Raw genomic sequence first — 11,290 nt, forward strand, 5'->3', positions numbered from 1 at the left:
TTTTGATATCTTTTGTATGATCAGCAAGCACTCTGATTAGAAATTCTGGTAAATTCCCCAAGGCCCACAAAATAAATGTAAGGGTCACGAAAACTGAGGAGGCACAAAAAGAAAACTGAAAAAGCTCCACGTATTTTTCTGCCTTTTTTTCCTCCACTCTAAAAAAAACCCCACTCTACTCTCTTCAGATTTTTTTTTACACCCACTCTATTATTCGGTCAGCAGTGGACACACAATGCAGGTTTTTGTGTCTTGGGGGCAACGCCTTTGCTGCTTTATTTCTTTTGTGCTGTACATTGTTTAACTGTAATCACAAAGTTACCTTTAGTAAACGTCCACATGTATTAATAACTTCCGTAGTAACACGGCAACAACGCACCTGTGTAGTTCAGGCACGGTGACGTCACTCGGTCAGAAATTCCGGAGATTTTTGCGGCGTAAAAAAAACAAAGGAGGCGAGTCTGGACGAAGAAAGTTTCTCCTTCCTTCCTGAGTGCGGAACGGGAGTTTGCATACCTCACCGCGCGGCTTTCCACGAAGCTTTTGGAGTGTTTCTTAGCCAGATAGCTAAGGTAACTTTTCTTTCTTCTTCTTCTTCGCTGTCTGAGGACAGAAAGATGCACCATCTTCTTCGACGTTTTTCTTGTGCTGCACTTGTGACGGTAACGATAAACAGCGAAAAAGTACCGCCTCGCTCTGAATTTATCTGAAAACTTACATTTTTTAAAAAAAAATTTTTAATTAGTTAATTTTCTTTTTTCGGCATTTTCTACTACAAACACAATCCAAGCAGGGGAAAATGGCTCTTGGAAAAAGATGCCTGTTTTTCCTCATTACTGACTGTTCACACAGACGATCCTCGTTAATAGGACTTTTTTATTATTTAATATTCGTCAGACCCCGTTAGCAGTTCACAGAAGAGTTGCTTAAAAAGAAAAAAAGAAAAAAAAAATCCATATCGCTCCTTAACAGAACATACGGCAGCCATCTTTGCCGCATAAAGTTAACTCTTCAACTGATTTATGAAAATAAAAAATAGAACATTTATGTTCGTATTATTATATTGTCATTTTCAATTAATAGATGACTGTCGACTGATTTTGATTGCTAAGTTTATTTGCACTCACATATTCAGCTTGCATTTGAAGACAACGCAATGTTATTTATGCTGTTAATATTCAGATGGTCTAGTTGTTTGTTGTATAGTGTGTCTTAACTGTGTCTTAACTGATTCAGAATAGATAAAGAAAATGAATAATTAACACATTTCTGTGCCTGTTCAAAACAAAGGAAAATTCTACATTGTTGTTCATTTTTAGCCTTCTAAAAATGAACAACAATGTAATAAACAAAGAGCTGGCAAAAAAAGAGGGGAAAAAAGCTGTTTGGTAGAGTTTTGTTACTTAACACTAAAGATAGAGAAGGTGTGTTTGCTCCACACACCTGAGAACTGCCAGCTCTCGGTTCATCATTTTTTTATTTTTGTAAAGAGACGCAAGATCGGAAGTCACTCTTAATCAGTGCATTGCAACAATGCTGAAATTGTTGCAATGCAGCTCAAGGTGCTTTATATTGCTGGCATATATGGTATCTATATTGGTATGAGCACCTTTATTCTTCACACTCTGAGGCAAGTTTTCTCGTAATTTATTTAAGTAGTCTCCAGGAATGATTCTCCAAGCCTCTTAAAGAATTACTTCATTCAATAATGTCAAACCGGGCTCTAGGGAGGCCAATCCATGGCTGATAGCATCAGATTGTGTGTTTTATCTATTCAGGGATCCTTGGGATCATTTTCATGCTGAAAAATTAAGCCATTTTCAATGCATGCTTCCTAAGATGTGACTTTAGTTTTTTTTTCTGTGTTCATAATTCTGTTAATTTTGACAAGCTTTCCAGTACCACTGGTTAAAATGGAGCTCCAAATCATGAAATAGCCTGCACTGTGTTTTAAAGGTGGCTTTAGACACCCACAGTCTTACCTTTTTTCTGGCCTCCTATGCATTGATGATGATTTGGATTCCTCACTCAGTCAGAACTTTTGCCACAGACTTTCAGTCCAGTTTAATTTTAATTTCCCCCTGTTTCCCTTCCTTAAAAATGTTTTCTTGACAGCCACTCTTCCAGTGAGACCATTATGTGTGTGTATGTGAATTCAGATCAACAGGAAGCTAGATGTGTTCCTTTGCATCACAGAAGGCCACTCTGCAGAAAATCTGTGTGGAATAAGAACTGTGTCGCCCCCTGGTGGTTTGTTAATAAACATCAGTTTCTCAGATTTCAACCCCAGAAATACAGAAAATGTTAAAAACCTGCCCAGTAAACAAAACAAACAAAAACAGTGTATTCAAAAAGATTAAAACAAATATCAAAAAGCAAAAGCAAAACCTCAGCTAACATATCGAACTGTTTCCATGTTCACAAACAAACAAATGACATTAGGCATAACATGCTCTCGGTTGATGCCAATACATTCCTATAGGGTGGTACTATAAGCTGAAACATCTGTGCATAACAGGTCTGCTTCTCTGATCCAGGATGACCGCCAAAAGTGCTGTCAGGCCCGATGAAGGCCTGATGATGATGCAGGAGCTTGATGACCGCCTGAAAGAGCAGATTGACAAACTGGAGCATGTTCGTCTTGCTGCTGTTGAACTGAAGGATAACTTGTCTGGGGTACTTTCATTAAAATGCTTATCTATCATATAAACAATTGTTTAATAAAATTGTATTATAAAGAAATCTTTCTGTTTTTTGTTTTGTTTTATTAAATTAAGAGCAACAGTGATCTAAGCCAGTCTATCAGTGACCATTTGGAGTGGCTGAATCACCTGTCTGAGCGAGTTGAGACTCTTCACATGAACACAACTGTTTTTATTCAGGTGGGAACGGGATGGGTTGTCTGAGGGGATGTAATGAAATGTCTGTCTTTTTCTTATAACTGTCATTTTCCGGCATTATCAGTCAAAAAACTGTCACTTCAGCAGTGAAGACAGGACTCCCTTCCACTTTTAAAAAAATGATGTCAGTAGGGTTCGCTTGGGCACTGGTAGGAAGACCTGAAAGTAAACACCAAAACCTGTGATGGCAAAAAGATTTAGGAACAGTTGCAATGATTGTTAGGGTAGTTTACTCATGAATTGGAAAATAACCATGAAAATTCTTTGTATGTTTTCCAGATGAATCCAAAACCTCGTGCATGGGCAGGAAAACAGAGTTCCAAATATGGGTACCGCTGGGGTCGTCTCCACCAAGCAGATGATGCTCTGTCAGAGTGTGGCTGGTCCCCCATTCGCACACGACGTGGCAGCGATGCGGCCTCTGAAATGTCCTGTAATTGGTGACCGTGTAACCAGCTCAATATGTCAGCTGAGGTTTCTAAATAACATGACAATGTTTCACATTTTGTTATAGCTACAGTTTTCATGCATTTAATACTTTACTGTGGTTTTCTTCTGCTGTGTACTATGTTACTGAACACCCTGTATTGTTAATAAAACCATGGCTTTTGATTTTTATTGTGAAAGATTCTCTCTTCTCAGCTCTGTCTTTTAGCAACTTGAACATTTTTACATAGTCAGTTAAACTCTCTAAACATTTTTGATATATTGCAAAGTAGGAAATTTGTTACTTTACTAAGTTTATAAGTTATGTTTCAAAAACTGTAAATAGTGCGATGACTTCACTCTTGTTTCGGCTGCCCTCTTTAGGGGTCAGCTACTTCCATCTCAAACATCCTATGTCATTCCACAACCACAACTTGTCTACTTATTATTCACTCATATATTCTGTCTTCTACTGACTTTAATTCTTAATGGAAATCTTGTTCTCTTTGATTCACATGTTTGATTAGGTTTTATTATTATTATTATTATTTTAATTTATTTTTCGGGCTTTGGGGCCGGAAATAATGGTATACTGGGTTGTGTGGTGACTTCACACAAATCTCGTAACAACAATATAGGGGCACTTGGGTTTGTGTCCGTGTCTGATGCAAGGTGCTCTTTAACCGTGAAATCACCGCACGCTTTGACCGGCAGAGGTCGCTGCTGACAGGCCAGCATTATGTCATTGTTAACCACACTGTTGTAAATAAAGTTTTGGCAGAACGCGTGGTCGATAATTCTGGAAGGTGCGCCTGGTTAGTTAAAGTAGAAACACCTTTCCCCGAAGGAAAACTGTCAGCTAAACTTATTTTTTTATATATATATATTCAACGTTACGGGTATTGTGTGAACAACCGACAAACATGGCAGAAAGCGACTGGGACACCGTAACTGTCTTGAGGAAGAAGGGGCCGACTGCTGCCCAGGCCAAATCCAAGCAGGTTAGTGCGAACGCCTTATTTCGTTTGTGCTTCCGTACTTTTGCTGGCTAACAACATTTTCGGATATCTACCTCACTGAGTGAATTAATCGTGTGTAATATGTTGGTAAAAGCTCTTTGTGCACGTGGTCGTTAGTTGAAGCGCTAAGAACCATCGCACATCCTTCTGGTTTACTTCAATAACAACAGATATGAACGCCCGTTTCCGTTAATGTTAGCTAGCAAGATGAACCGCCTCTAGGTGAACGGTCGTATTGGAGACATTTAAACCGTCTGTTTGAGTGTTTTTAACCAAGCAAGTGCTAGCTGTCTTCGAAGGAGGGCTAGCTAGCTAACCTTCCTGCACTAACTTGAAGTGTATTTTTCTTTATGCCACAGTTTCTAGTAGCATATGGTACCTTCAACAAAACAAACTTTACACGGATAATGATCACACTAATGCCGGGGTAGCCTCTATATTATCAGTAGTGGATGGCCCACTACTGGCACACTCACTTTGGTGTTTATTTATACGAATGGTGGGAATGCTCATCAGCAGGCACGTAGCGAACGTCTTTAAATGCCACAAGTATAATTTAACTGTAACTTAAAGTAGTACTTTAAATGCAATCATTAAAATGACTCGCTAAATAATTAATTTTTGAAGTTTAAGAACTGATTGTGACACCATTTTGACATTTTGTTGTTGCTGTTTTAAACGTGTATTGAAAGGAGGGTTCAAGATGTCATTTTGGGCTCATATGGGTTGGCTGTGGTGTTATAAATCCTTAGGACACCTTTCTTAAATGTGACTTAAATGTCACATTTCTGTGTGTGAACGCTTATTCCATCTTGAGAAATCTGAAATATTGTTTGTATTCAGGTTCAGTTTGTGTACTAAGGTGAACGGTCTTAAATTCAGTCAATATGCTTTGATAAACAGATTGGTTACTTATTAACTAAATGGCATAAGGCTAAAGAGTGTGTATCAAGAGCTGGGCAATCTGCTGCAATGTTATGACCTGTACTTGTCCTATTTTTTTGTTTTGTTTTTTCCCAGGCAATCACAACTGCTCAGCGACGTGGGGAGGAAGTTCAAACATCCAAGAAATGTAAATTCCCAGTAGTTGGTTTTACACTATAAGAACGAAGTCCACTTACTCACCTGTGTTATGATTACTACAGTCTGTACATGCCCGGCATCTTTCGCATTGCTTTGATTTTATCCACGGCTTGTCATGCAGGGGCTGCAGGGCAGAACAAACAGCACCTTGTGACAAAAAATACAGCCAAACTGGACAGGGAGACAGAGGAGCTGCACCATGATAGGGTTCCTCTGGAGGTGGGCAAGGTCATTCAACAAGGCAGACAGGAAAAAGGCCTGACCCAGAAAGATCTAGCCACTGTGAGTAAACAAATGTATTATGCTTGTATAAACAGTGCACAGACTGCTGGAAAATGTGCCATGTCTGGTTTTATAAAGCACCTCAGAAAGCAGTCTACATGTATCGAAAGAAAAAGTAGTAGTTAGTAAGATAAACCAAACCAAGTCAGTGACGAATTGTTTGAACGTTGTTGCGAGATCAATATGGTCCATGTTCTTAACATGATCACAGTCATGGGCAAAGGTTTCAGCAGTTTCACAGAGTTTTTACATGTTTCTGGGGTATAGTGAAGAACAATGATAGGCCTTTCCTAAGCTGGGCGATATAAGATTTTTTTCATATCACGATATGTTTTTGTTTTGTTTTTTCATTTCAGGCGATAACAATATATATCACGATATAAGCCAAATAACTGTATTTGTCAGATTTAAATGTGCCGTTGCTCACAAGTAAAATGTGAACTAATCAGCAGCTTGTTTTGATTTAAATATTTATTTCCCATAATAAGTTCAACAGGGTAGATGTACTTAAGGAACATGAGACTTTTTCAGATAAATAAAGGCAAATATTGCAAACTACACAAAAGGCAGCCGCTAAAGAGTTTAAGTTTCAAAATAGAACAAACAAAACAGACTACTAAATAGTCAATTCCACTTAGAAACAAAATATTAATTCTAAAAATAAATCTTAGTTTGTGTTACAGAAGAACAGACAAAATTGACTAACTTTTGTCAATATGAAATAAACTGAGAACTAAAAGGAAATCCTTAATCTCTCCTTGTTGTATAGCTTAGCTTTTCGAACAGTTTTAAAATAAAGATGCTAACAGAACATTCTTCAAATCCTAGGTGCACATCCAAGGTGCAACTCCATCTATCTATAAAAAAAACAAACAAAAAACTTTAGTCGGACAAATGACGAATTAGCGCTTTCAGTCAGAGATTGAGCATGCTCTAGTGGGTGGCACTGCTTCAGGTGATAAAAAAGGTTTATTGTATTTCCAGACTTGCTTTCGGCACAATTTACAGTGCGCGCTACTCTGTTTTTTGTCAGACTTGAAATAGCCGAAATGCCTTCACACTACGGAACTTCTATGGCTCTTCCGTCCGACAGTCTCTCCGGCATTGGAACCATCATCTGTTTTCTCTTCGGTAACCTTCGGTCACGCTCTCGGTTGATTTTTCTCTAGTCGGCACACTCATTTCCTCCATTACCCGGGCGGCACGGCGGCTGGCTGCTTCCCAAACAAATACACATGTGCGGCTTGGCACTTGTGCTGTGTGTAACAAGTCACATGACGTGACGCTGCGGCTGTGATTGGTTCGGCTCTGCGCTACTTAATTTGGGTTGGCTGTTCTTCTTCTTCTTCTTCTTCTTCTTTTTTTTTTTTAAGAGAGCAAGAGAGATGAGGTCTATCGCAATAGTTTAATTTTTCTATCGAGAAAAGGTTATTTCGCAATACATATCGTTATCGTTCTATCGCCCAGCTCTAGGCCTTTCAAAAGTTTCAGAGTTTTATTGTCAAATAATAAATAAAATAATTTATGCAACGAGGTGTGCTTCAAGGCCAAATCCTGACTGATAGCTCTCCGTTCCCATCTTATCAGGACTCAAAGTCGAGTAAAGTTTGTAGTCTTCTGCTTGGTTCCACTTGCTTTTTAACCCTTTAAAACCGGTCGGAGCGGGCAGGCTCTGTTTTGCGTAACTATTTTTAAATCCCGGTAGCACTGCAACCACGTGAGCTAGCGCAATAATTTTTTTTGCATATGAAACCGGAGGAGTTGTACTTACATCTTATGCCATCAGCTTGTCCTCGGTCACAGTTTCCTTCCACATATAGCTTTGCAAAAACTGCATAAAAAGCACTTGCAGCAACAAAAACATAATATTCCAGAAACACGCTTTGCCGATCCGATCAGCTGTTTGTAACACTTCCTACGTTGGATTAGACGTCAGCGCGAACTATCGCATGTCCGCCATGACCTGGCCGAAACCGGAAGTGACGTCATTTTCGCGGAAATGTAGTTTTTTACCGTCCAGGCCTCAATGAGCCTATACTGGTGTTTTTAAAAGTTATGTTTGACTTTATGACTTTTTGTGTCGTTTCTGGGATGCTTAGGACTCATATTGCACTGCTGGAAATAGTTTATTTTGATGCATATGCTGCTTTTTTGCAAATTTGCATCATAATATTTATTTTCGTTTTTCCTGCAGTGTATAAAAATTGGTGTATTTCAAAAATAAAACTATGAAGGCACTCAAAATAAATTTCCTGTGGTGGGAAACTATTTTGTGCAACTTTTTTGTATTTACAGTTTTGAGGGATAAGCCTCTTAAATTTCTCTAACTAGAAATATATGTTAAAAAAACAAAAACGATTTTCAATTTTTTTGTAGTTTATTGCACTTTTTTGCAATTTATGTAATTACTATGCACTTAATTCATACATATTATTAAAATCTAGGCTGTAATGGTTGTATTGATGTATAGCAACTTGAAATGCTCCCAAAAATGGCTCCACAGCATGTAAAAATATAAAGTAAGCTCTGGCGGACTTGGTTCTATGGTAGGTCTTAAAGGGTTAAAGGATTGACCATGTTAAGAGTGTTATCAACTTCTTCAAGCAATCCCAGAGCAATTTGGGGGTGATGTGTGCATGATCATGCACTGTTCTACAAGGCAAACAAAAGGAAAGTAAAGTTGTTGAAAAATATTACAATCTTAGCCATGACTGTACTTTGGCTGTTGTTTTTAAGTATTTGCTAGCAAAGTAATTTTCCAGTGCAAACCTTACAATCAGTGTTTATTATAACCCTGCAGTTATGTGAAATGTGCTACCTACGAGTTCTAAATTATGTATTCCACACTTTTTCCTCAGAAAATTAACGAGAAGCCTCAAATCATCGCTGACTATGAGTGCGGGAGAGCCATTCCCAACAACCAGGTCATGGGGAAAATAGAAAGAGCAATCGGTAAGTGTGTTACTTTAAATTTTTCCAAAACAAAATGTTGAATTTTGTTATTTTCTCGGCTGTATGACCCACATGTTTTTACCTTCGACCATGAACAGGACTGAAGCTACGTGGGAAGGATATTGGCCAACCCCTGGAGCCAAAAACCAAAAAGAAATGAACACAAAGCCTCGAAATCAGCCCTCCCCAACCCCTCCTGTTATCTGTAACTGAATCCTGAATCTCCCTCCCACCTCTTAGAACCCTTAAAAACGTTCCTTTCCCCTCCCATCCGATCCTCTTTCTGGGCTGATCCCACCTGTGTCCTGTCATAGGACCTGGTGCTTCACTGCAATGCAGGCTGCATACTAACAAGTCATCTGAAACACTCTCGAACACCACAAAAAATGAATGATTGAATGCTTTTTAAAGCATCACAAAAAATGTTCAGTGAAGTTCTTTCACCTACGTCTGCTTGGGCTTTGACACAATAAAAGTCAGATTTTTCTTTTCTTTTTCTTTTTTTTAAAAAAAAGGTGAATTATTTTTCATCTTCAGACTAATGTTAATTCTGAGCATGATGTTAAACCAGAAGTGCTTGATTGCATCTTTTCACTCTCTTCAGACAGTGGGTGGATGTCATTACAGTGTTGAAATGTTTTAATGCTGTGCGTTGTTTTGATCTATAAATAAAGTTTGGCAGTTCATGAATTATTCTTTGTGTGACTTTAAAGCTAGTGTGGCACAGAATGTCTTAACAAAACCAGTGAGATGTATATAGATACAGATAATATATAGTCTTTTAAAAACTATGTTTATCCCAGTAACACTTCAGTAACTACTTCAGGTAAATTTTGGCAGCAATCTTTGAAATGTCCCAGGGCGCTTATTTGGAAAGTTTTGTACACATAATTTCCAAGTTAAACTTTAGGTTCAGTGGGCATGAAGACACAAAAAACATGTAAGGAATCACCAGCCAAATCTTTGAAAAATACAAAAGCTTTTAAAGTCTGGCGCCTTTGTAATGGGTATCTGCCAAAGATTTCCATTCAGGATCCTTGGAGTGTTGTATCTTCGTCATGCTATACCTCTGTCACAAGGCATTCCATACTCCAAGAGTTGGTGTTTGCTCTAGAGCTAGTGTTTGTATTCTTCAAACACATCCTCCAGAGATGAAGCCCAAACTGTATTTCCTCTGTAGTAGACAAAGTCAAACTGAAAGATACTTTAGTTTTACTCGGATCTCAGGAGGTTAAAAGGCTGCCTAAATTATTTTGTTAGAAAATACTATAGTATTGAATACAAAAGTAATGACAGAATTCAGCCACTAGATGTCAGAATACTGCAAAAAATTCATAGATTTTTGCATTTTGAAGTCTGTAAAAGCAAGTCAAATTTAAACACATCCTAAAATTGAGACGACACCTTCTAACTTCCAAAGATTGACCTTGATGAAGCAGCAATTTACATTTCTTCATAGTGCCCCCCTTTTCACAATGACTTACTGATTTAAGGAATATTCTTTATTGCCATAAAGGCTGCCTTATGTTCTTATTAATGATTCATAGAATTGTTGCAGAGCAGCAGGGCATAATGGAAGAGGAAGTGCAAGTGGGACAAAACACGTTCAAGGGTGAAGGACCGAGGAGCTCGTCAGTGTGAGAACTTAAAGTGGGGAAGGACGAATATTACTCCGACTTCCTATTTAGCTCCAACAGCAGGCTGCAAGTCCTTCAACTGCTCCGCAGGAAACACCTGAAGGAAGCTGCAGCTGTGTGCATCACTGGTTTGGGATAGATGGGAAAGCTGGGTGACATGAAGTGTTGCTGATATTGTTGTGATTAATTAAAGACCAATGTCATGTCAGTGACTGTCATTATTTAATTCAGTTTTATTTATATAGCGCCAAAACACCACAGCCATCACCTAAAGGTGTTGACTATTTCAGGTTAAAGACCCTAGAATAGTACAGAGATTAGAATTACTACTACTTATTAGATACTGAATGGGCCTTTTTCATAGCAAGTATTTTCACTCGTGATGTTAATAATAACAATTCTGTTCAATTAAAGTTGTAGTACATGTAACACATGTTAATAATATATATAACTTTTATTATTTTTCTTTCTTTGTGGTATGTCAGATGTGTCCTGTGAAAAAGCCCTGTGGGCCTGTTGACCTGAGGCTGATTCTTGGCTATAGGGAAATGGAACTAAGGCCATGCTAGATGTGCCCCACATTTCCACTGAGCTGCATGTAACAATCCTCCTCAGTGTTAAAAGAGCATTTTTTTAATGGGCAGCTTCATACAGTAAGCACTCTGATATATAACATTATGAATGGGTTTTCTGTCTTTCTTAAGGTATAAAGACCAGAAAGAGATAATAAAGTCTGCATAGCCAGATTTTAGTTTTAACTTTTAGTCAAGGCCCCAACAAAACAATCATTCTAGAGTTAAATGAGCAATAACTGGTAAATTAGCGTTTGTTTAGTTTTTTAAAGTCAATTAAATATTCATATAAATAATTTCCCCCTAACTATAGCTAGATCTTTACCTTAATCATATTTTAGCTGAGCTGAGCCGCTTTGTACTCTCTTATGTCTTCTGCTAAAGACAGTTTGCTGGCATTCCTTTTTTCTCTTAAATAA

General features: G+C 38.1%; 2 protein-coding genes across 3 annotated transcripts; both read left to right on the forward strand.

Annotated features, from left to right (window-relative positions):
* The first annotated feature begins 382 nt into the window (after positions 1-382).
* Positions 383-3,512, forward strand: LOC148102202 (uncharacterized). 2 transcript variants are annotated; one of them, XM_087844491.1, is made up of 4 exons: positions 383-572; positions 2,519-2,676; positions 2,778-2,882; positions 3,180-3,512. In XM_087844491.1, the coding sequence occupies exons 2-4, from the start codon at positions 2,539-2,541 to the stop codon at positions 3,342-3,344; spliced, it is 408 nt and encodes a 135-aa protein (XP_087700617.1). In that variant the 5' UTR covers positions 383-572; positions 2,519-2,538; the 3' UTR covers positions 3,345-3,512. The 2 variants fall into 2 exon arrangements, with proteins under 2 accessions (XP_087700617.1, XP_087700616.1); XM_087844490.1 differs by having other exon boundaries at positions 389-572; positions 2,538-2,676.
* A 567-nt stretch (positions 3,513-4,079) lies between these two features.
* On the forward strand, positions 4,080-9,352 carry edf1 (endothelial differentiation-related factor 1). Its single transcript, XM_006810083.3, has 5 exons — positions 4,080-4,327; positions 5,366-5,417; positions 5,550-5,710; positions 8,569-8,662; positions 8,761-9,352. Exons 1-5 carry the CDS (start codon positions 4,250-4,252, stop codon positions 8,820-8,822), a joined length of 447 nt encoding a protein of 148 aa, XP_006810146.1. The 5' UTR covers positions 4,080-4,249; the 3' UTR covers positions 8,823-9,352.
* The last annotated feature ends 1,938 nt before the right edge of the window (positions 9,353-11,290 follow it).

This window comes from Neolamprologus brichardi, chromosome 7 (assembly GCF_056152115.1).
Source record: "Neolamprologus brichardi isolate AB-2024 chromosome 7, ASM5615211v1, whole genome shotgun sequence".
NCBI classification, from domain to species: domain Eukaryota; kingdom Metazoa; phylum Chordata; class Actinopteri; order Cichliformes; family Cichlidae; genus Neolamprologus; species Neolamprologus brichardi.